The sequence below is a fragment of the Meriones unguiculatus genome, chromosome 11 (genome assembly GCF_030254825.1).
Source record: "Meriones unguiculatus strain TT.TT164.6M chromosome 11, Bangor_MerUng_6.1, whole genome shotgun sequence".
Classification (NCBI taxonomy): Eukaryota; Metazoa; Chordata; class Mammalia; order Rodentia; family Muridae; genus Meriones; species Meriones unguiculatus.
Genome location: NC_083359.1, coordinates 88,171,370 through 88,197,261, shown reverse-complemented (window position 1 = coordinate 88,197,261; position 25,892 = coordinate 88,171,370). Strand labels below are relative to the sequence as shown.

At 46.0% G+C, this 25,892-nt stretch overlaps 1 protein-coding gene and 1 non-coding gene across 2 annotated transcripts; both read left to right on the top strand.

Moving 5' to 3' along the window:
- Positions 1-288: 288 nt before the first annotated feature.
- Positions 289-25,462, top strand: Lrrc52 (leucine rich repeat containing 52). The gene is made up of 2 exons (XM_021642594.2): positions 289-979; positions 25,015-25,462. The coding sequence occupies exons 1-2, from the start codon at positions 355-357 to the stop codon at positions 25,326-25,328; spliced, it is 939 nt and encodes a 312-aa protein (XP_021498269.1). The 5' UTR covers positions 289-354; the 3' UTR covers positions 25,329-25,462.
- On the top strand, positions 20,353-20,483 carry LOC132646604 (small nucleolar RNA SNORA17). The gene has a single exon (XR_009584866.1). It is a non-coding gene; the product is annotated as a small nucleolar RNA SNORA17 (small nucleolar RNA).
- Positions 25,463-25,892: the final 430 nt, after the last annotated feature.

Sequence of the window (25,892 nt, the reverse complement as noted above, 5' to 3'; positions counted from 1 at the left end):
TCAACTGGCAACCTCATTGTCATGTGGTTCTCCCCTGGCTCCCCTTCACTTACAAAGGCAGGGAAAGGGTGAGACCTTTCAAGGCCGCCAAGCGGGCAAGCTTCCAACAACACTCCGGACTGAGCAAGCCAAGCGGCAGAGCCACCAAGCCGGCAGCAGGGCACTGGGCCTCTCGTTTCAACTTCTGTTCAGTTCTCCTGTAATGGAAAATTGCTTTACACAAAGCTAGAGTGTTACAGTTTTTTCCAGCACCCATCCCCTGCCCTGCCCCACCCCTCGGCAGCCTTCAGATCAGAAGGACAGCTTGTACCCGCCCTCAGGAAGGTAGAAGGAGGGGAACCGTGGCTTCTTACTATGTTCCTTGCTTCAGACCCTGGCCCCCAGTTGTTACTACTCTTTTCTTTTGGAATGGGGATGGCAGCAGGGTCCAAGTGTCCACAAAATTGTCTGTGTCAAGACCAAGAAGTAGCCTGCACAGATTTGGAGCTAACAGAATACCCCGATGACATTCCTCTGAACACCCGGAGGCTATTCTTGAATAATAACAAAATCACTAGTTTACCAGCTTTGCAACTAGGATTTCTCAGTGACCTTGTTTACTTGGACTGTCAGAAGAACCGGATTCGAGAGGTGATGGATTACACTTTCATCGGGGTCTTCAAACTCATCTACCTTGACCTCAGCTCCAACAACCTAACTTTCATCTCCCCAAACAGTTTCTCAGTGCTTGGTAACCTGGTGCGGCTGAACATTTCAAACAACCCTCACCTGTTGTATCTTGACAAATACACCTTTGCCAACACCAGCTCTTTGAGGTACCTGGACCTCAGAAATACCGGGTTGCAGACGATCGACGAAGATGCTTTCCAACACCTGGTGGTGCTAAACACGATGTATCTAAGCGGGAACCCCTGGAACTGCAACTGTTCTTTCCTGGACTTCGCCATCCACTTATTAGTGTCCCATATGGAAACACCAGGTGAGGGATTGATTGAGAATGGGGAAAAGGATATGATGGAGGAATAGGAGGAGTTGGTTTCTCAAAGGGTAAGTCAAGGTGGTCAGGTGGGAAGGAGAGCTGGGTGAAAACACTTGAAAGCGTTGTGGTTGTTTGGGCTGGTCCCTCCTTGGGTTGACTGGAGAGACAATAAGACTGTAGGAAAAGTTCTAGAATGAGAATTCATAGTTCAAACATGTCACCTAACAACTGTCTGCCTTTAGAAGAAAATAGCCTTTCTCTGTGCCTCAGTTTCCCATCCATAAAACTGGTACATATTACATAATTTTCAGAACTGTAGCCAATGAAATGTGTATGTAAATGATAAGTACTGTAATTGTAAAGTAACGAAGTAATCCAGGGATGCTGGGCTCCAATGGTAAACTGTCTTAATCTGATTGATGCGGTGACTGAATTTTTTCCAGGCTCTAAAATAAACTCAGCCATTCATAGGTGAGAGAGACTCCAACCAGACTAAGGGAAAGTTCCACAGGGTGAAAGAGGCACAGGAGCTCCAAAGACAGCAAAAGACAGGAGAGAAGGAAAGCCTTGGATAGGTCTGTTTCAAAATACTGACCTCTCAAGGAAGGAGAGACTAGGATGAATCGGGGGACAGGTCAAGTTGGGAGAGTCCAGCGTTAGAGCCTTACCTGGGAAAGTTCCAAGGTAGTTGCTTGCACTGACCCAACCCTCTCTGCCATGGCTCCTTCAGTACCCCAATGCCTCACATCCTCTTCCCGGGGACTCTCTGTATCCTTCAACCCCAGGGAAGTCAGAGCTTCTGAGAGATGAGGCCCCTTAGAAAGGCTGGAGCCACTGGCATTGTCCTGCTGACGTGGCCATTCCTGGCCAAGAATGACACTGCAAGAGCTAGTGGAGAGAGAGAATCAGGATGACTCCAAGTAATAATCAGCACTACAGAGCTCCCAGTGGCCATGTTTCAAAAAGGCCTTCCAGGCAGGAAGTACACCAGAGTGAAGCAAGCTGGGATTTTCAGACCAAATTTAAGGAGGCGCTGACAATAAGCACTCAGAGAGAGTAGAGTGCCTCCTTACCTTTTGTGCCCTGGGCATCTGACTCTACTGCCCAAACTTGCATCTTGACTTGTTAGAATGAACAAAAAGGAACTGTAACACTGTTAGAAATCCTCTCAGTAGCATTAAGAGTGAAGAAAATGTCTTCCCCTTCACTGATAACAACTAACTGCCAAAGGTTCCTCAGGAAGGGGTAAGACCTTTGAGCCCCTCCCCGATCCCACCACAGAATGTCGAGTGGCCCAACCTTGTGCTGGTCTCGTATTATCCACCTATACATACAAATCTTCCTTGAGCAGTGGCCACCAGGTTGCCGGGGCAACCTCCTACCCTAGCTCCTACACCATGGCAACTTGCCTTCTATTCCGGCTTCCAAGTCTACTGTGCAATCCACCAGTCTTTCACCCCTCATACAATTTTCCTTAATCAAATTTCTGCTTCTACAGTTGTGTCTTCTCAGAATTTTCAGGCTGACTTCTTTGGACTCCTTGACTCTTTTAATTCGGACCAAATTGAACAAGATTATAAAGCAGGTCTCTTTCACTGCATGTTTTCAAAGGCAGCAGAAGGCATAATTATCTTGCCAAGCTCATAAATCCTTCATAGATAAAAGGCAGACAGTTTTCCTTGACTGGCCAGTGGGACCTACAGCTGGGCTGCTCATCCCCCTCTGCTGTCCAGAGGCCCAGAGGAACCTTCCAGGCCACTTCTTGGAGAAATATCTCAGAAAACACGAATAGGCCAAGGCCAAATAAATCTCTGTAACAGGGACAGTTTTTCCTTGCAAGTCTCATTTTCTTTGCTTGGATGTTACAACAAACTTTAAATAAATTTTGTACCACCAGCCTGTGGAAGAGCCTAGGATTGGTATTTTCAAGCTTGTCCATTGGATGAAAACACGGGCTGGCATGACCAAAGTCACACCCCTAATAAACGTAAAGAAAGTGATTTCAAGCCAAAGTCTGAGCTGTACTCAGTTTAGAGTCAGCTGGCAAAATACCTGAGAGAAAAACCACTTATTTCGGCGCAGAGTTCTGAAGATTCCGTGATCTGCTTTTGGACCTGTAGCAAAGCGATGTCATAGTGAGCGCCTGTGGCAGAGGAAGCTGCTAGAGAGACTAGGGTCCCAACACCCCCTTCGAGGGCATGCACCCAGCCGCACAAGTTCCTCTAACTACTCCCCTCCTCTTAAAGCTTCCTCCACCTACTAATAGCTGCAGAGAATAGGGATCGAACCTTTAACATTTCTCAAGGAACTTCCAGAAACTTGTTAGATCCAAACTACAGCAAGGTCTTTATGAGACTGTATTATTTTTTAAATCTTTAAACCATATAACTATCATCTTATATCAGGTGAGTTAAACATAACTAAGCCAGTTTTATTTCTTATCAGTGTACTACTTAGAACTCACAAAAGATCATCTACTTTGGTTAACAGGCACTATCAAAAAGTAACTGCAATACTCCCTTTCCTATCAGATTTTACATAATCTACCCAATCTCTAAAAGGAGTTCTGGTTCTCACATGGATCTTATTCAATCCCATATTCGTTCTCTCCCTCCTCTTCTCCCTCCTCTTTTTCTTACTTGCACAACTTTCACACACACACACATTTAAAAAAATCATGAGCATACATGCATGTAAACACATTAAAAAAACACATGAACATACGAACGCAAAGAGAGGTATAGCCATGTACATATATACATACCTACCTATATATTACATCTCCATAACATACGTACATGTATAAATGCACATGTGTCTACGCATGCACACACAAACATACACCAAGATGAACACACAGATAATTCACTGGAATCCACTCACCCTTTAGCTATTGTTTAATGCGGAGGAGGCGTTATCTCTCTTGGCTCACCTGTAATCACTCTACAGGCTCGATGTACCTTCGCCTCCAAGCAAACATTCTTGGTGAACTCCCAATTGCAAACTCTCCTACTTATATATGGTGAAGCCGGCATGTTCTAGAGCAGAACCCACGCTTCTCTCCTTGGACATCCACAGTTGAGGATATAGGAAGAAAGCAGTGACAAAAGCAGGGTGACCTGACTGTGAAGGAGAGCACAGTTCGTGAGTAGGTGCCTTTGAGGGGAGGAGGTGCTGTCCTTGAGCATTAGTCCAGACGCTGTAGTCAAATCTACATGTTCCTTATCAAAGAAGTGAGGGGCTGGGAAGATGGCTGAGTGGGTAAGAGCATTTGTTCCTGTGGAGGACCTGGGTTCAGTTTTCCAGCTCCCTGCTCTCAGACAGAAGCTAACTACTGTCTAGAACGCCAGTTCCGCAGATCTGACACCCTCTTTTGATCTCAGCAGGCACTGCATGTATGCGGTACACTTCCAGTACATGCAGGCAAACCACCTACCCGAACACATAAAACATAGTTTTTTAAAAGCAGTGAAGTACAGCCAGCCATGGTGACACACACCTGTAGTCCCAGCCCATGGGGAGGCAGAGGCAGACGGATCTCTGTGACTTTGAGGCTGGCCTGGTCTCTCTACAAAGAGAGTCCAGGACAGCCAAGACTACACAAAGGAACCCTGTCTTGGCGGGGGAGGAGGGAAGATAAAAACGGTGAAGTAACAGATTTCCGTGCTACCGTTCAGTTCATTTGTTCATCCCTTCAAGCATGTTTTGAGTGACTCCCATTGCCAAACAATTGCCAATGGGTATAACTAACCCAGGCTCTGGGGGTGGACACAAAGATTCACACAACACTAGAACAGCGTCGTCATTATGTGCCCCCAAGGTCAGGGGCACAGGAGAACTAGGTAGAACTGGAGCCAGTAGGTGCCTTAGACATCAGCCTTGGCTACAAGTGACAGGACAGCCACCATGCAGACAGCAGAGCTCAGGTTCTCAAGAGAATCAGACTCGGGCTAGGATCCTAACCTGCCACTTGCTATCTATAGGATATCAGAGAAGTCAGTTAACCTCTCTGAACTCCAATTTCTTCATCTTTAAGACATGGATAATAATAGAAGCAACCTACCTAGGGCTGTCATGATGATGAAACAAGAACATTTATGCACAGCTATTAGCCTGGAGCTTGAGACTTCCTAAGCATTCTGTAAACAAATGGTTGGTAGATGTGAGAGAAATGAACAATGCTATAGAGAAGATGTCAGCCAAGTGGTTCCCTGGACAAGAGGTGGACCTCAGGAGGACTCAACACACAGAAGGCTGAGTAGTAACAGGACTGTAGAGATGCAGGCAGGGTGCATAAAATCTGGAAAGGTGATTGTTAGGTCCTTGAATTTTAACCCATGAGGAAAGAGGTGAGGGGATTCCTGGAAGGAGTCAGATGCTAGATAAGTTGTGAACACAGAGTTCCGGACCCTGGAGAGCCAAACTAAAAGGCAAAAATCAAGATGTGGTTCTCTATCGGTGAGTTACGAGACTTGGGACTGGACCAGCAACCCCAAGCTGGCTGTGCCTGCGTCACTGAGCCTGGATCTTAAAGTTCCACCCACAGGAAACCCCACTTCCTAGAAGAGGCAGACGCCGATGTGCCTCTTCTAGGTAAGAAGGCAAGAAGGTTAGTCCAGCTGTGGGGCAGCGTAGCCTTGTGACTTGCGAGTGCTGAGCCGAGCTTCACTCCAATTCTCCCCAGCTGCTGCCTACTCCTGAGCTGAAATTAGACATAGGATGTTCACACCCCCAATGTCATGCCCTTGAAAAGGTCCCTGCAAGACGACTAACTTCTTGAGGAGAATAAGTATCCCTAAGCCATTATCGGCTCTCCTGTCAGAGGAAGGGATGAATTACTGGGCTCTCTGACTAGCTAAGATGAATTCTGCAACAGAGGAAAACCTTGAAGGAAGCAGAGGTCCTGAAAGGAAATGGAGGGGCCTCAAGAAAAGGTGTTAGGGTATGTCCTTCTTCTACATCATATCCTGGGTTCAGGGGACCCCCTCAACCCTAAAAGGGAGACTTATGGGAAACTGAAATGTTTTGTTCACCTCAACTCATCATAACGTTATAGAAAACAGGAATACTGAAATGGTCCCAAATTAGCAAGATGTTTGGCACTATTATCAAAAGAATTAGACAAAATCCTACAGTGACACTCTACCCAGATGTATGAAAGTATTCAGTCTTACACAGTTGGCTTTCCAAAAGCAGAAGAGAACAGAAATGGAAGCATATGATGATGCGCCAGGTGCCAGGCCCTCCTGAGCCCTGGTGAGTGTAGGGTTTTAGAACAGATGCATGCATTCCATCTCGTTTCTAACCCAGGTCAGCAAATAGGTGAACTAATTCCTGGCCGCAGCTGTAATTTTCCAGTCGTGAGTGCTATCTGAAGGTGAGAGTGGCGACTGAGTTCTTCCTGGGATATTTGTTTCCCCTCGTGGGGCAGGGTTAAAATATTCCTAGGATGTTCTCCACACACTTACTCACTCAGCTCTGAGCTCCTGGGCTCTCCATCTGCCCCCCTTTAACTCCCAAAGTCTTACTCTAGGCAGACCAGCAGATGTTCCTACAGCACTGTGAATGCTTTATCTGTGATATCCAATACAGTAGCCATTAGCTGAATGTGGCTATTTGGGGTGCTGAAATGCATTTCTAATTGTTACTTCTTTTTGTAAAATTTTTTTAATTTATTTATTTTTTATTAATTACAGTTTATCCACTTTGTATCTCACAGAAGCCCCCTTCCTGGTCCCTTTCCCATCCCAACCTCCCTCCCTCAGCTCCTCCCATGACCCTCCCCAAGTCCACAGATAGGAGAAGTCCTCCTCCCCTTCCCTCTGACCCTAGCCTATCAGGTCTCATCAGGACTAGCTGCAAAGTCTTCCTCTGTGGCCTGGCAAAGCTGCTCTACCCTCAGGGGGAGGTGATCAAAGAGCCAGCCCTGTTCCCATTACTAGGACACCTGCTTGGAGACTGAGCTGCCATGGGCTACATCTGTGCAGGACTTGTAGATTATCTCTATGCATGGTCCTTGTTTGGAATATCAGTCTCAGAAATCTGGCCCCTGAGCCCAGATTTTTTGGTTCTGTTGCTCTCCGTGGGGAGCTCCAGTCCCCTTCAGTTCTTTCTATCTCCCCCTTCTTTCATAAGATTCCCTGCACTCTGCTCAAAGTTTGGCTATGAGTCTCAGCATCTGCTTTGATACCCTGCTAGGTAGAGTCTTTCAAAGGCCCTTTGTGGTAGGCTCCTGTCCTATTCCCTGTTTTCTCCCTCTTCCAATGTCTGTCCCATTTGCCTTTCTGAATGAGGATTGATCGTCTTGCTGCTCCTTCTTGCTTAGCTTCTTTAGGTATACAGATTTTAGTATGTTCATCCTATATTATATGTCTAATATCCACTTCTAAGTGAGTGTGTCTTTCTGTTTATATATACCATGTGTGTCTTTCTGTTTCTGTGATACCTCACTCAGGATGATCTCTTCTAGTTCCCATCATTTGCCTGTAAATTACATGATTTTCTTGTTTTTAATGGCTGAGTAGTATTCCATTGTGTAAATGTACCACAATTCTTGTATCCATACCTCAGTTGAGGGACATCTGGGTTGTTTCTAAATTTTGGCTTTAATGAATAGAGCTGCTACGAACATGGTTGAGCAAATGTCCTTGTTGTATACTTGAGCATATTTTTGATATATGCCTATGAGTGATATAGCTAGATCTTGAGGAAGCGCTATTCCTAGTTGCCTGAGAAAGTGCTGGATCGATTTCCAAAGTGGTTGTACAAGTTTACATTCCCACCAGCAATGGAGGAGGGTCCCCCATTCTCCACATCCTCTCCAGCATGTATTGTCACTTGAGTTTTTGATCTTAGCCATTCTGATGAGTGTAAGATTAAATCTCATCTTGTTTTGATTTGCATTTCCTTGATGACTACAGACATTGAGCATTTCTTTAAGTGTTTCTCTGCCATTCAATATTCCTCTATTGAGAATTCTCTGTTTTTAGCTCTGTACCCCACTTTTTAATTGTATTACTTGGTTTGTTGGTGTTTAACTTCTTACGTTCTTTATATATTCTGGATATTAGCCCTCTGTCAGATATAGGATTGGTGAAGATCCTTTCCCAATCTGTAGGCTGTCATTTTATTCTGATGACAGAAGCTTTTTAGTGTCTTGAGGTCCCATTTATTGATTGTTGACCTTAGAACCTATGCTGTTGGTGTTCTGTTCAGGAAGTTATCTCCTGTGCCAATGAGTTCAAGGCTCTTCCCCACTTTCTCTTCTAACAGATTTAGTGTGTCTGGTTTTATGTTGAGGTCTTTGATCCACTTGGACTTTAATTTTGTGCAGGGTGATAAATATGGATCTATTTGCATTTTTCTACATGTAGACATCCAGTTAGACCAGCACTATTTGTTGAAGATGCTGTCTTTTTTTTTCCATTGTATGGTTTTGGCTTCTTTGTCAAAAATCAAGTATCCGTAAGTGTGTGGGTTTATTTCTGGGACTTCTATTTGATTCCATTGATCCACCATTCTGTTTCTATGCCAGTACCATGCAGTTTTTATTACTATTGTTCTGTAGTACAGTTTGAGACCAGAGATGGAGATACCTCCAGAAGATCTGTTGTTGTACAGGATTGTTTTAGCAATTCTTGGTTTTTTGTTATTCCATATGAAATTGAGAATTGTTCTTTCAAGATCTGTAAAGAATTATGTTGGTATTTTGACAGGGATTGCATTGAATCTGTAGATTGCTTTTGGCAGGATGACCATTTTCACTATGTTAATCCTACCAATCATGAGCACGGGAGATCTTCCCATCTTCTGATATCTTCTTAAATTTCTTCTTCAGAGACTTGAAGTTTTTTTCAAATAGGTCTTTCACTTGCTTGGTTAGAGTCACACCAAGGTACTTTATGTTATTAGTGGCTATTGTGAAGAGTGTAGTTTCCCTAATTTCTTTTTCAGCCCTTTTGTTTTTCATATATAGGAGGGCTACTGATTTTTTTAAGTTAATTTGGTATCCAGCCACTTCAGCTCATTTGAATAGCCGCACAAGATAGTAGCTCTCTTAGTGCTGGGGAAGCCACTTAACACAGAAGCCTTAAGCTGAACTTTTGGAATTCCGTATTGTGTTAGTCCGTGTTAGAGGGGGCTGTTGGTTGGTTGGTTGGTGCTTGTTTTGTAGCTTTTTGTTTGTTTGCTTGCTTGCTTGCTTGTTTTTGCTGTGATAAGATGCCTGCAAAGACAACCTAAAGGAGAACACAGTTGTTTGGCCTCCCTCATGTTTCAAAGATTTTAAGTCCACAGATGGGTGTCTCCATGGTTTCTAGACTTCTGGCAGAGAGATAAAGGAGAAAAGGACCCAGAAGAGAGTGGCCTACTTCCTACAATGATGCCCCACTTTTTAGTTATGACTACTTCCCAATAATGACCTCAGATTATGAATTCAGCAATGGATTATCCCATTGAGTAGGTCAAAGCACCCACAATCCAATCAGTTCCCAAGGGACCCACATCTGAACATTACATTGGTGATCAAGCCTTCAACATGAGTTTTGGAGAAACATTTGATACCCAAACTATAGCAAATGTCCTCACAGAGAAGTGACTACTGGGTCTGGCCCAGCATAGATATACCCTGGCATCAAAGCTCAAGGTTATTTTCCATCTTTATACTATTTTCTTGTTATTGGGCACACCAACCTTTTTGACTCTAAAACATTTATTGTATTATGTGTGCAGATATATATGAAGATGGTTGTAACACAGACAAAGAAAATCCTAATTCCTGTCTTACAAGACCATCTAGGGATAGAAGAGACATAAAATAGAATGGAAAGCCAGAAAGCCCTGCCTGGTTGTAGCGACACTGCTGTGTGACTTTAAGAAAGCTACTGAGTCTCACTTTTCTTGTTTTTTTTTTGTTTGTTTGTTTGTTTTTTTCAATGCTGTTTATTCAGGAACATTGAACAATCCTCGGACCCCGGGGAAAGCCAGCCCACAGCTTAAATAGCCTCTGGGTAGCCAACCCAGGCGTGCCACGGGGGCAATGCAGATAGGTCCACATACATGGAAGCAAGCCAGATCCTGGGCCTTAGCCAAATGTGGAGTTGTTCGTGACAGAGAGCACTCACCATCCGGAAGGTGGAAGGCGGAAACCAGCTCCATCTTTAAGGCATAGCATTCCGCAGCTCTCTACAGTTCCCCCTTTTTGTTTTAGACGCATCAGGCAAGAGTAGAGGTCTGATCTCTGATATTAGAAATAAATTGGGACTTTGTACAGATGTTCATTTAGGTGTCATCCACCCAAAGAGCATCAGACCCGTCCCATACCTTTTTCTCAGAGGCGGGACCTGGGGCATCAACCCGCATGCAATCAGACATGCTCTTCTCTGGGTCCAAAGCGGCTGACCCTGAGTGCAGTGCTTAGCCTCGCATCCTGAGCGTATCATTTTAGCTTTTTATGGTATCCAACCATGCTTGGGGAGAATGTCCTGCTTCAATGGCTGTAAAGGCCTGAATGATCATGGCTGCATCACACTGTTGTGAGACTCTAATCTTGCATATATACCACAGGCAAACCAAGGAGACCAACACCAGAAAACCTGTGCATCTAAAGAAACTAAGCAAGAGAGAGGACCCTAACTAAAACGTCCAATCCCCATCCAGAAAGGCAAAGAGGATGGACATCAGAAGAAGAAGAAAACAGGAAACAACCTAGGAACCTACCACTTTTCTTGTTTTTAAAGTAGGGGAACAGAACTTGAAATTCTCAAAGATTCCTTGTATCTGGCAGGCTTCAGGACTAGATAGAAAGATAAGACAGATAAGACGCTCATGATAGAAGAGAAAAGTGATGCTCAACATATAGGATCCCAGGTAAACAAGTGCATGATGGGTAAAAGTAGAAACGGAGGTATTTCTGGTAAAGATGGCTACAACCGTAGTTAGGAGGGGAAAATAAGAAGCAGGAAGCCTCTGATTCTGGTACCCGTCTATTCCCTGTGTTAAGCTCTGCCAATTTGTCCTCCATCACAAGGGAATCAGTGTTCCAGTCTTTCCTCCCAGGCCTGGCACACCCAAGCAGAGGTCCTTAAACTAAATGGGCTCAAAAATCTGACTCCTTGAAATTCTGAGTCATTGATCGGCCAATGCAAGTTTCCTTAGGCTACTTCTCAGAAAGACTATGGCAGCATCCTATGTTCTAGAGCTTCTGGGACTGTTTCAGCTGGAGGATGAATTAATTCTCACTGAGATGCTAATGGGTAATTATGTTTGGAAATGTCTCCCTCGTGGGGCATTTGCAGTTTAACAGGAAACAATCAGAAATCAAGACTTCAGAAAGTGACTGGCTGCCAGGGAGTGGGGTGTTTTAGGTCCCTTTGTATCAACTCTTAAATTGTAGTCCTTAGGCTGTTCCAGTTGAGCCCAGTGGCAGGGCCCAGAAGCCAAGGAGGAACCTGGGCAAGGTTGCCACAGAGATGGGTAAACAAGGCAACCGAGGGACATCTGCAGCAAGCAGATGGTTGGGATCATGTGCTGCTTCAGGTCCAAGTCATTTCGAGGGCGTTTTGAGCAGAGAACATCTTAGTTTCATTCTGTGGCTATTTCATCCTGTATCCAAGCAGCTATAATAGAATAATGGTCCCATTTCAACACCCCAAGCACAAAGTCATCCTCAGCTGTGCTTAGATTTCCGGAATGAATTCAGGTCTTGCGCCATCTCAACTATAAATGTTAACCCAACTCCAAGCTCCTCCACTAGAGAAACTGAAATAAAGACTAGAGGAAGAGGTAGGGAGAGGAGTTGAGAAGAAATGAGTAATTTCTATGCAGCAGATGGTTCAAACATTGTCAACTGCTCTGCCAGCCTGGCTGTCATATCTTACAAAATGCTCCCTGGCCTTGGTGTTAGAAGATCGTTGTTCTAAGGACAGTGAAGGGGCGGAAGAGGAAATAACTAAAACACTCCAAAAAAAAAAGGGTAGCCAGCCAGTTGATCTGACAGGCTCCCTTACTCAAGCCAAATGGGATCGATTAGAGTAAGTTGTCTAAAGGTTTTTCAGTCAGGGAAGCACCACGGTTCACCACGTGGCTTCTCAAAACACCTAACAAACTTGGGCTTCTGGAAGGCAGCGGTAAAGGCCGGCCAGAACAGCCAACCTGAGGTTCCTCATTTCCACAGATAAAGAGCAAATCTCACCTGGAGGAGCCCAGCATAATGGATGCAACTAGAAAGCAATACAAGGGTCCATTCCTAAAGGACCCTTAATCTGAAGACTGTGCTCTTGTGTATCATGTAAAGCCCATGAACACTAGAAAATAACACAAAGCCTGATGAAGAGAAAGTGCCCAATAAATATACATTAAACGAATGAACAAATTTGGAAAATAAAAGGAAGGGGAAAGAGAAGGATAACTCCTAAGGTTTAGCTCGGACAATTGTGGGAAATTCACTGAGCTAGAACACTTGCCCAGTCATCTTCCCATCACCATAATGAAATTCCTGACATTTCTGACTTATCACAGTTTGGGAGGATTTAGTCCAGAATCAATTGGCCCCATTGTTTTAGTCCCATGATGAGCTAGCACACCATGGCTATGATGCAGTTCTTTTCATAGCAATGGGAATTTGTGGTCCAAATAGGTGTGAGCCAAGAATTGAAGGTACTAGACACTCAATGGTCACTAGAAGCCAACCCAAGACAGTGACTCTCCAGTTTATTGACTTATGCCTGCATGAGAGTATAAGCAACATAAAAGTAAACTGTATTAGGGAAAAGTAAGACATTAAGGAAGAACAAAGGGAACTCTCAAAGCTAAAGATTTATTGCAGGAAGAAAGGAGTCAGGGAAGCTCCCCAGAGCCAGTGGGGAGAACTGAATGGATGGCCACCGAACTGCCTGTGGGGGTAGGGATTATAAGATGACAGAAACCGGACAAAGACCAGGGTGATTTCTGTTGGGATTGGTTAATTCTCTGAGCATATCAGAAGCCAAGTCAATTAGGGGTGACACACTGCATGTTCTTATGGTCCAGTGAGGGAGATGGTCACATACTCTTCACCCAGTTATGGGTAATTGACGCCTCTCTGTGTACACCTCTGACTTCATCTTTCTTAGCTGTCTTCTTAGCTCACACATCTTGACTGTGTGTTAGCCATTTAGTGCATACTTTATGACCTTGTAGGTGTTACTAGACTTACACCTTTGATGGAGTCTAGTGGCTCTTAATAAAACTATGTTCTGATGGTTTTTACAGTTTTACCATGATAGTCTAGGTTGGATGAGATTTTTTTTTCCCTCCACCTAGTCAAGTAGATTTTTAATGAAAGATGCAAATATTTCAAAACCAGGCAATACTATCCAGGCACTTACCATCCAAGCTCGTAGGAGACAGGTTAAGGGCCAGAGGATTTCTGTGAGTTCAAGGCTAGTCTGGTCTGCTTTACAAATTCCAGGTCAGTCGGGGCTACACAGTGAGACCCTGTCTCTAGAACAAAACAAACAGCAGTATTTTGAGGTGGAGCCTTTTACTTGGTGGTGGGATATTTGCCAAGTAGATATGAGACCCTGAGTGTGATCCTCAATATCATATAATTACAGCTGCCCAAGTCTGCCATAGTTTTGCCTGACTAACTGTGAGCCAAAGGAAACCCTTCTCATAGCTTCTGGGATGCGACTGTGGTCTTCCGTGGTTGCCTCACATCCAGCTCTGAGTGTACAGTCTGTTATAAGTGGAGGTTATGTAGAAGCCATATCTACTTACAATTTACTCTGCTACAATCATCTTCTATAGCAGGAAGATATGAAAGGCCAACAGTGCCTTGTGTATGTTTTGGGGGAAAGGGCTTGGCAGGAGTGAGTCAGCGCCAGCTGGAGCCTGCAAACACCAACTTTGTCTTCCCAGCCTCTTTTCTGGTCAGCTTAGGTATCTCACACCTGGAGGCAAGTCCTGTGATTTCCCATTCCTGGTGTTCCCAGTGCTCTTGAAGAGGGGTTGCCAAGGAGGCTAAGGGCAACCAATCCACCCTTGAGTCACTGAGCAGCAGATCCTGTGAGACAATGCGTTCAGAAGTTCAGAGTGAAGAACAGGCCATCAAACACACGTGTGAGGAATCACTGTCTCTGGTGACCACTGAACTCAAACGAAATGAGACCAGCCAAGGGAAGAAGGTTTAGAAGACTCTAAGGGACAAACGCAGAGGCTCCAGGGAATGTCATCTTACTGAAGAGGGACATAACTCAAGAAGCGTGCTGAGTGTGAGCATATGGGGGGGCAGGGAGGAAGAGAAGAAAGAAGCCAGCGTCTCCAAACAGCAATGCACTGAAAGACCCAAAACTCTCCATGATATTTAACTACCAGGTCACTGCCATGAGTCCCAAGTCAGGGTAGGCTATGGAAGGTGCAGGAGAAGAGTACATAAGTCTCCTTTCTAGGAAGTTTGGTTGTGGAAGTATACACAGTGATAATATAAGCAGACACAAGAGTGTTTTCTAAGGAAAAATGTAGATCCAATTCTTAATCTGTTAATTCAGAAAGAAACAGGAAAGATTCTGGAGTCAGGGAAAAATCACTAAAGAGGGGAGACTCCATGATGAGGGAGAAAATGGTCCCTAGAAACAAGCACTGGTCCCTTCTCTGTCCCTTGGAACTGGGGAGAAGGAAAGGAAGGAAAGCCTAAATGTGGCAAGTGAAACCAAGGAATTGACTCACCTTGAGAACTTACACTTTGCTTTGTGAGATGAAGGTCAAGGACTGACTTTCTTACCGTTTCACGTGATGTTTTCTATGATGCTCCCAAGCCATCCAATGAGAAAAAATCTTCTGTTCATGAAATTCCCAAGTCCTGGTTGAGCTGTGAAGCTAAGATGGGCTCTGCTGCTGCTGTTGTGTTGGGGATCAACTCAGGGCCTCACACAGACTCGGCAAATGATCTACCGCCAAGCTACATACTCAACCCAGAACTGCCTGCCTTTTAATTCTGCATCTTTCCCTTAAAAACTTCCTGACTGGGGTTAAAAATAATATTCATGCAGCCTAGTCCTCTCATCCGGAAAATAAAGGAGTCCCTATTCCTTGTGCTGTTGTGGAAGTTAAAGGAACTAAATCCACATGAAGATGTCGGAGCTGCAGTCAGGAGTGCTGAGCAATGCTAGCCACTGCTGTCACTTCAAGTGCAGACCCATGTTTCTCGGTGATGATTCTGAGTGCTAGCGACATGCGGAGGAGACAGAAGCGGGGTAGGCAGGCATTGTTCAGCTAGGGCTCCATGCCCAAGGAATGTGAGGAGCCAGAGCTCCTGGGGATGGGACGTAAACTCTTTCAAACTTATCACACTAAGTAAAAAAGACTGAATGCACTGCCCGGCCCTTAGGCGGTGACTTCTTTTTTTCATCACATCCTGAAAAATCTGGTCTTTTTCGCAACACAAAGGAATAACTGATATATTCCTGATACATCTAATTAAAATATAGCTAAAATTGGAATTAGCTGGATGTGGTGGCTTATACTTGTAGTCCTAGCCCTTCGAGGTCTGAGGCAGGAGGACTGCAGAAAATCTAAGGCTAACCTGGCCTACAAAGTGCATTCCAGGCTAGGGTACAGAATGATTCAAATCTGTCCCAAACCAACCAACCAACGCAGACTGGAACTGAACTCACATTAGACAAACCCTTGCCAGCCTCAATTTATTTTCTTGTAATAGCTAAGATTCTCTGTTCCCAGCCTTTGTCCAAGTTGAAATATGGTATTGTTGCCCCAAGTGACCATTATTGAAGTGTAAGAAGCTAAGCCTGGAGCCTGAGTACCTGGGCATACCACCTTTGAAGAGTCATGCTGTGTGGACTTGACATTCTCACATGAGAGGAAGGCAGCAAGCAAACATACAGCCAGAAACAACTGCTCTCAAGGGATGGAGTGTGGTCCTGATGTCATCATGGCTGGGCAGATGCCTCAGATCAGGCGGTCTCCAGCTGGTGGCTTCCAAGCAGAGAACTAAATAGAGTAAAGGAGAGCCATGGAAATGTGAAGAGGTAAAGGAGGGTCTTTCTAAACATGGGGATGAGCAACAGTGAGGACGCTTGCATGAAATGCGTTTGACGTACCAGAAAGTGAAAATGAAGCAAGGGGAAAAGGAAGGGAATGAGGGAAGGAAAAAAAAAAAAAAACTAAGCAGAAGCCAGACCACACAGCAAATAAGCCAACAGGAGTGTTTAATTTAATCCTAATGTGACAACGGGGCTGGAAGGGGTTTTGGCCGGGAAGTAACGTGCTTTGTGATTGACAGTTGGCTCCCAATGCTGTACGGAGGAAAGACTGTCAGAAAAGGAGGAGTAAGTGAGGGGGGATGCTGGCTCAGCCCAGGGTAACACTGACGCAGGAGGAACACTAAGGATCAGGACATGTAAGAGTGAAGGTGGGACCCACAATGCTTAGGCCTTGAATAAGGGATGCGAGAAAGGAGACGTCTGTTTCTTCCTGGTCCCGTGGGGGAGTAGTAGTGCCTTTCACTCCTAAAACGTTGTCAGTTGCGTGTTATCCATGGGGCTGCACCACAGGTGGACCCACAGGCCAATCTGGTGAGGTCATTTTCTCAACTGAATGACACTAGCTTATGTCAAGTTGACATAAAACTGGCCAGCACAGAGTGACTGTATGCAAATACACACACACCCACACACGCGCACGCGCGCACACACACACACACACACAAGCAGTTTGTAGTCTGGTGAAGCCCAGCTTAGGACATCATAACTAGGTGATGAGGAAATGGCACTCGAGTAAGCAAAAGTAGAGCCCGAGTAGGGAATAGAAGGTTCATGAGAACTACTACTCCCCCACAGGACCAGGAAGGAGTTTGAGCCAGACCTGGTGGGTCTCGGGAGGCTGTGGTGGGAGGATCCCAAGTTCAAAGCCTGCCTGGACCACAGATAGACTGAGTTTGCAGCCTAGGAAAGCTAGTGAGACTCTGCTTTAAACAACAGGTTCAAAGAGGCTAGACATCTTGTTCAGTGATGAATGTTCCCTGGTGTTCACTAGGCCCTAAACTGAATCCTCAATACTGCGGAGAGGAAAGATGCTGGGAGGAAAGGAAAATTGGTGGCGATGTCACTGCAGGGATGTCCTCAGATTCCATCCTCCCTTTGTACCCTGGCCACCTCCTTCGGGCTCAAACACCACCACCACCACCATCACCATAGCCCAGACAGTCTATTCCCTGAGCACACAGTGAGGCTGAGTGTTCATGGAAAGCTGCCCAGGGCCTGCTTCCTTCCACACCAAACGCCTGCACATCTGAAGTATGGCCCCTGCCCTGAACCATGATCTTTTCTGCAAGGAGAAAGTTCTTTGAGAAGGGACCCTGAGTTTCAAAGGGAGGCTTCAAAGCCTTTTACAACTAACGTGTGGTTCTGAGGCACAGACTCCCTGGTTCCTGCACACACCTGGTTCTGGAAGACATGTTTACTGCCTATGAGTACGGTGCTGTGTGCAGAAATAAACAAGGGGATAGTTTATGTTTCCACAGGAACCATTTGCAAGTAGTTAAATATTAATAACATCTGTAATTGTGCCTGAGAGTTTTAACTGGGGCAGATGCTCGGGCCCACTGGAGTCGTATTGGAAAAAGGGACATCAGGGGGCCTAGACACACATCTATAATGTGAACGATGCCCCTTGGAGTGGGTCAGAGCAGAGCGTTGGTAGCCCTGTGTAAGGGAGGAAGGATAGATACACAGTTTATTCATTCCCTAGCCTGGCAATATTTAACACTACCCTCCAAGCTGCTTCAGAGTAGGTTTACAGCTAAATTTTATAAATTCTTCATGTGATACCTAGCATACATCAAATATGCCACTATCAGTACACAGGTATATAATCTCTGAAGTCATCAAGTCAAACTAGAAAAATAATATATTACTAACAAGCTAAGAAAATGGATTCAAATAATAAACAAAAAGGCAAAAAAAGGGAAGAAATGGTACGTGAGATAAAGTAAAACAAGTAACAAATTACTAGATACAATGGACTGACAACAGAAAGTTTTACTAGCTTGGGCAGGAGAAAAATCTCAGCTATAAGTTGCTCAGAGAAATATATCTTAAATATAGAAAATTTGAAACACTAAAAGAATTGAAAAAGATAAGCAATGCAAACACCAGCCAAAAGGAATTCAGTCCAGCCACACTATGGTGAAAGTACTCTTTAAAACAAGAAGCTTTACTGACAGAAAGAACTATTAGTTGATAACTGCAAGGCAACAGTTATAACTTTCTATGTATCTTTTTAACATAGGTTAAAATATGACAGAGCTATATGGAATGGTGACTTTTTCCTTTGTTATTGTTATCGTTTATTACAATTTATTCAATTTGTATCCCGGCTGTGGCCCCCTCCCTCATGTCCTCCCAAATCCCACCCTCCCTTCTCCTTCTACCCCTATGCCCCACCCCTAGTCCACTGATAGGGGAGGTCCTCCTCCCCTTCTATTTGAGCCTAGCCTAGTAGGTCTCATCAGGACTGGCTGCACTGTCTTCCTCTATGAACAGGCAAGGCTGCACACACACACACCCCCCAGGGGAAGGTGATCAGAGAGCCTGCCCCTGAGTTCATGCCAGAGAAAGTCCCTGCTCCCCTTACTAGGGACTCCACTTGGAGACTGAGTCTATGAGCTACATCTGAGCCAGGGTTTTAGGTCCTCTCCATGCATTGTCCTTGGTTGGGGTATCATTTTCTTCAGGGCCCCCAGGGCTCATTTTTTTATGGCTCTGTTGGTCTCCTTTTGGAGCTCCTGTCTTTCTGTCTCTCCTTTCTTTCATAAGATTCCCTGCACTGTGTCCAAAGTTTGGCTATTAGTCTCAGCCTCTGCTTCAATAACTCAATCAATAGAGTCTTTCAGAGGCCATATGGGGTAGGCTGCTGTCCTGTTCCCTGTCTTCTGCGTCCAATGTCTATCAAATTTGTCCTTCTGAATGAGGATTGAGCATCTTCCCTAGCTAAAACAGAGAATTCTCAATAGAGGAATATTGAATGGCAGAGAAACACTTAAAGAAATGTTCAACGTCCGTAGTCATTAGGGAAATGCAAATCAAAAGAACCCTGATTTCACCTTACACCCATCAGAATGGCTAAGATCAAAAACTCAAGTGACAACACAGGCTGGAGAGGATGTGGAGAAAGGGGAACCCTCCTCCATTGCTGGTGGGAATGTAAACTTGTACAACCACTTTGGAAATCGATCTGGCACTTTCTCAGACAATTAGAACTAATGCTACCTCAAGATCCAGCTATACCACTCCTAAGCATATATCCAAAATATGCTCAAGTATACAACAAGGACATTTGCTCAACCATGTTCATAGCAGCTTTATTTGTAATAGCCAGAATCTGGAAACAACCCAGATGTCCCTCAACAGAGGAAGAGATACAGAAATTGTGGTACATTTACACAATGGAATACTACTCAGCCATTAAAAACAAGGAAATCATGTAATTTACAGGCAAATGGTGGGAACTGGAAAAGATCACCTTGAGTGAGGTAACCCAGAAACAGAAAGAACACATATAGTATATACTCACTCGTAAGTGGATATTGGCCACATAATATAGGATAAACATACTAAAATCTATACTCCTAAAGAAGGTAAACAAGAAGGAAGACGCTAGGGAAGGGTGACTTTTACATGAAGTTAAGAAAAGGTAAAATTCCTTCCTGAGGGAACTAATAACCAATAGACAAACAAGAACTGAGAGACCATCTGTATTTATAGATTAAGAAATCAGCAAGGAAGATTGGGAGGTGACTCAGTGGGTAAAGACTCACTACGAAGGCATGAGGACCTGAGATTGAATCCCCCTGCAGCCATGTATAACACCAGACATGGCCATACATTTCTCTAGCCCAGCACTGGAGGGCGGAACAGGCTGATTCCTAGGGCTGGTTGGCAGCCAGCCTATCCAAAATGGTGGGCCCCAGGGTGAGTGAGAGACCCTGTTTCAAAATATACAAGGTGGGCATTAATAGAAGATGTCAACCTCTGGCCTTCACACACACAAACACACACACACACACATACTCACACCTCACACACACACTCACATACATACACACAAACATAAAATGTAATTAAAATTAAAAGTCAGCAAGGGTGTAGATCTCTATATTAACACAATCTAAGGGATGTTAAACAGAATAAATAATGTACTAAACAAAGGTAAAACACATACTTTTCGGAACTAAGAAGATCTACTACAACTGGCCTGATGCTAGACCATAATCCAAACTAATACAAAATTTCTAAGGATTTTCAAAATGACGCAACGTGTTTCTAACCTCAGTAGAATTTAACTAGAATCCAGTTGTCTTGAAAAATTACTAAGAAATTCCTGCCCCTGGAGGCATTGCAGATGTGGCTGTGTCACATGTGTGTGTCAGAAGGCAGCAGAGGGGAGAGAGACTATGTCTACCCTCGGTGTTCTGACCTGTGAACATCTGAATGATTAGTGGCCTAACATTCCCTGAAAAAAGTGAACCTGAGACAACCACCAGCCTGTGCCACAGAAGCCCAGGCCGGCTCCCAGGGTGGGGAGTGGGCCAGAGACTAGAAGAGCCCCACCTAGGTCCATGGGCCCCTGTGGAGAATGAGCCACTCATGGGCCCAGGCAAGGAGGAAACCCAAGAAGACCACCAGACCAGTGTCATGGGGCATGGACAAGGAGTTAGCCTGAGATGACCACCAGCCCACTGCTGCTCAGGCCTAGGCAGTCCCCTTCCTGGTGCCAGAATGCATGAGCGGGCATTGCACTCCTGAGATGACCCCAGACACTCAAACGTCCCAGGCACCACTAAGAGGAGCAAGTAAGTGGTGAAGAAATGGAAGAGAAAGAGAAACAGAAGGGTGTGGACACAATAAACAGAGACGGAAGTGGAGACTCGAGGGTAGTGAAGAACAGCTTGACGAGAGTAGCTGGTGCTGCCACCGGGGGCCACATCTGGGTCCATGGCCCTTCAGCAGCAGGGGTCTGATACCACCAAAAGCCCGGCAGATGTCCCTAGTCTGGGCTGCCGCCAAGGAACATACTGATGTCTGAGAACTGTGCAAAACTGGCTGCACCCTTCACCTGGGCATTGTGGGACAGCTGGCCCTGGGACCATGACAGCAGGAGAGTTGACTCCACTGCCTCACTAGCTACAGTATCAAGAGAGAGAAACCCCACACTGCAGGAGTTCCTGAGGAGCCATCCCGAAGATAGTGTGGTTGCATGGACAAAGGAGAGAGATACCTTCCTCTCTGCTTGCCCTTCACCACCTAATGCAGGCAGGAGACCTGGCCCTGGAATCAGGAGAGCACAAGAGCTGGCCCTGCCCCTCACCTAAGAAGCACAGTAGAGCTGACCCTGGTTGCAGGGGGTTCAGGTGAGCAGACCCTGAGGTTGTGAGTATGGGAGAGGTGGCCCTGCTACTTGTCTGCTATGTGGTGAGGAAGAGATGCCCCCTCTCACACCTTGCCACCTATAGCAGGTAGGAGAGCTCACCCCAAGTTTATCAAATAGGAGAGCTGGCCCTGCCGCTTACCTACTGCAGTGCTCAGGAGAGCAGGCCCTGCGCCTTGCCTGGGCAGCACAGTAGAGCTAGTTTTGGATGTGCAGGTTGTAGGTGAGCTGGCCCTGAGGCTTTTAGCATGGGAGGGCTGGTTCTGCCTCTTGTCTTCTGTGCTGTGGTATCAGCAAGGGAGAAACTCCTCTCCCCTCCCTTTTGTCCTTGCCACCAAAGCAGTGGGTGGGAGGGAGGGCTGGCCCCAACAGGGTCATGAGAGCTGGAAAACTGGCTCTGCCCCTCACCTGCTGCTGTACTTGAGAGAGCAGAGCCTTTATCTCACCTGGGCACAGGAGAGCTGATCTTGATTGCAGGACTTTAGTGAGCTGATTCTGAGGGTGTGAACATGGGAGCACTGGCCCCACAACTTGTCTGCTGGGTAGTACCACAGATGAGGGAATGATGCCCTTCGCCCTTTTCTCATCCCTCCCCACCTATGACAGGTGGGAGAGCTGACCCTGGGTCATGAGAGTGGGAGAACTGGCCCTGTCCCTCTCCAGCTGCAGCACTCAGGAAAACAGGCCCTGCACCTTGCCTGGACAACAGGATAGAGCTGGCCCCGTTAGTGGGGGTTGCTGGCGAGCTGACCAGCTCAGGTACCTCTTAGGCCCAGATCCAGGGCTTTCAATTCATCCACCCCAATTTCAATCAGCCGCATTGATGAACTGCTGGAGTGCATGAAGGCAGGTCCTATAGACCCCAAACTGCAGGATCTCCATGATACAGGGCAACAACAGGATATGTGAGAGCCCCAGTGATGTTCCAGTATTGAGAGAGTAGCAGAAGCCAGGGGCCTCATATTCAACCAACAGGTCATCGCAGTGAACATATGCAAACAAACAAAAAAAAATGTGGACAAAAGGGTACATTGTGACACACTACAGCTTCCACAAGGAGATTTTTTCTTCTCTGTTTGAGGAGGGGAGGTTGCAAGGGTGGAGGGGTAGGTATGAGGCGAGAGAGAGATGAGTGGGATTAGGGTGCATGCTGTGAGATTCACAAAGAACTAATAAAAAGTTTTTAACGTAAGAAAGAATTACTAAAAAAAAAAAAAATAATAACCCCAAATACATTTCAGATAGCAATGAACAGTAGCTCTGATTAATAATAGTATTGATCAGATATACTTTAGATCTTCCAGAGTAAAACTCCTCTGGCAGCATCACACACAGGGTAGACCGTGGCAGGCATATTATAATGACACAAGGCAATGTTGTGGATAAGTTCAGTAGCGGAACAATGGCACGTCCTCTGACCTATGGGGCCTGGTGGCTGCAGAAGTTCTTGTAGGAATAGAGAAGCTTAAAGGTTAGTTCTTACAGAAGGGGAAGAACTTGACAAAGCGAAGACTGAAGAAAGAGGCTGTTGATGCCCTGAGTTGTATGACACAGCTAGCGACAGATGAGGGCCAGAGCAGGATGTGATGATCAAGGTGTAAGACATTTAGACCGGTGCAAAAGTGAGCTAGCAGGAGAGCAACAAGGGAGAAAAGCTGAAGGGCGCAGATGCTGAGAGCCTGGACAGGTGCTGCGGGTGTTATTCTGAGGCTCACAGTAGGAATCACAGGAACCTTTTCACCACGTATCTGGGAAGAGTCAAACCTGGGCGAGGCGGCCTGGGGTCTGTGTGTGAAATGGACCCTAGCTGGTAAACTTGGGAGCATAGATCAGGGAGACTGGGAGAGAGGCTCAACCTTGACAGTGATGTGATGGGGGAAGGGGAGAGCAGGAAGCTGCAGAGAAGCCCAGACCTCCCTCCCAACAGAGCCACCCACATCTCTCACTCGCACAGCAGCCTAACAATGCATTAAAATCGCTGCCTAATTGCTCCTTTCAAAGTTAATGCTCTGAAATAGGGAAGTGTGTGTTTAATGTTTAGTCTCATCTCTGCCACCCAAGCCCCGATTTGAAAGCCAAATCTCTTTTAAAAATAGCATAAGATAAACCCCTAGACACAGCTCCGACCCTCAGAATCCCACGTTTTCCTTTTTCAGATCTGTCTTTCTTTGGATATGTGGCTGGCAGTTTGAGCAGGTGACCTGGGAAACCTGTCTGGATGGAATGCAGGGTGGGGGGGGGGAACTTTGGCAGCTTCCCCCTGGCTCCATCCTTGAACTCTCAGGCAGAGGCCAGGAAGGCCTTCAGTTAGGCCATGAAGGCATGGCCTAAGTCATGAGGCATGACTGTTGTTTCTGCCCCTTCATCTCCACAGCCTCTTTCCCACTACTGTCTATTGGAACAAGGTGCGCCTCAGGGGTACCTAGCCACATTCAGTCTAGCAGGAACCAGCTTTCTCTCCTGTCCTCAGCAATCACTGCAAGCCATGAAGGTGGCACAATCTTTGCACTGGCTTTCCCGCATAGGTTTACAACCTCCCCCAACACCCCGTGAGCAGGACCATTTCCTGCTGACATCCCAGTTGTAACTTTCCTACTGGAACACAGAAGGAGGGGGCAGGAATCGTCCCCTCTGCTGCTCTTTCCAGGCACCCACACCTACCTGGCAAACCCCTCTATAATTCTCCTACCACCGGCTTCTGTTAGGACTTCCTAGCCAAACCTACTTCCCTAATATCCTTGTCACCAAGGACCTTAACACCACCGCATAGCTGCATAGTTCCTACCCTAAAGTTAAAAGGAGCTCCTCTGGCTATAACTGCCATGTCTACACTTCCTGGAACAGCTCCGTCCTAGTCTCCTGGCCAGATCCCTGGAGTTATCTAGCACCTTCAAGCCATGAAACTTCCCAAGTCTCCATTTCCTTATTTATAAAATAAAGAGGAGACTGTTCTGTGCATCAGGATGGTTGCAAGCGTTACATGAGATAAAATGTGTACAGTAGAAGCTTAGAGGATAGGAGTTAGGCTGTGGTTAACTGTGGTCATTGGAAAGCCTGGCCTTGCCCCTGAGCCAGAGCTTACCGGTCCACCATGCTGGGTAGTCACCTGGGTATCTCTCCACCCAGCACCAGACTGGTAGAGTGCGCAGAGCTAAAGCTCCAGGGCTTGTGCACACCTGACAGAGCAGCCTGCCTTCTCCCCCTGTCATAATCATAACTGCTATTTTCTAAGCTTTCAGTGTATACACTTTATCTCATGCAACGCTTCCAACCTTCTTGATGCGTGTGATAGTTTCATCTTCATTTTATAAACAAGGACGTGGAAACTTGGCAAGTTTAACTTCCTACATGTCGTGGCTTGGGCTTATAAGGTGGAAAAGTAAGGACTCAAAGAGGATGTGAGGTGTCCTGCCAAAATCTGCATGACTAGCACCTGACTGTTTTGGGTGTGGGCCTGAGACTCTGCATTTCCAACAAGGTCTAGGTGACACCAGCACTGCTGTGGCCCATAGGTCACACTTGGAGCAGTGAGCTCCAGATACCCCTTCCCTTTGGCTTGGGACACTGGGAATCCCGCTGTTTGAGCACCCTGCCTGCTGTGTTTTTCTTCATAGATGGTCAGATCGCCATGTGCACAGAGCCCACTGAGCTGAGGGGTTGGCCCATCACTCGGGTGGGGAACCCACTCCAGTACATGTGCATCACACACCTGGACAGCCATGACTACATCTTCCTACTGCTCATCGGCTTCTGCATCTTCGCCGCGGGCACTGTGGCCGCCTGGCTCACCGGGATGTGTGCAGTGCTCTACCAGAATGCCCACCGGAAGTCCAGTGGGGATGATTCCGAGGAGGAGAATAGGTTCGCCAACCAGATTTTTCGAAGCCATACTAACTTCAGCCAGGGTCGTTTCCCTCAGCTGATCTAGCTGTCAGAGACCATTACCACTTGTGCCTTCCCTGGTCTGGCTCCCTGCTTTCGTTCTTGCCCTCCTGTCTTGCCACCACTATCTTGGAGACTGAAGCCTCCCAGGAAAATGAACGAAATAAAATATTTGGTGGTCATTTCAGAGGCTGGTCCCTTCCTGCTCGGCCAGCCCATGCACACTTCCTTGAGCTCAGCAGGATGGAGTAAAACAATGTCCAGGAAGGTTGCTGGATTCATCCAAATAGCCAGGAAGCCCACCCTAAAAGCAAGTAGACTTGTGTTTAATTGCTGTGTCTCAAAAGCAAGTGCTGGAGAGACATGAAAAAAAAATCCAGGAGATAAGAACTTTCTCAAAGAGTCAACAATCTGCAGGGACATGAAAAGCGCTGTGTGGCCATGTTACCCTCACATAATTATGGGCCATCCCATAATTATCTCAATGATCAAGTGATAGCCTACCAGTGAGAACCTGAGGCCTGGGCATATTTGACTGCCGGAGTCTACATTTTCTCTTTTCCATGAAGCCGCCTCCCTAGCAAATATTTAGCGATATCACCAAAGGTTG

Excerpts from the sequence above, each read along its gene's own strand:
- Lrrc52 (XM_021642594.2), top strand. The coding sequence starts at position 355 with ATGTTCCTTGCTTCAGACCCTGGCCCCCAGTTGTTACTACTCTTTTCT. Across the intron at positions 980-25,014 it reads GTCCCATATGGAAACACCAG|ATGGTCAGATCGCCATGTGC; the intron begins GTGAGGGATTGA and ends TTTTCTTCATAG.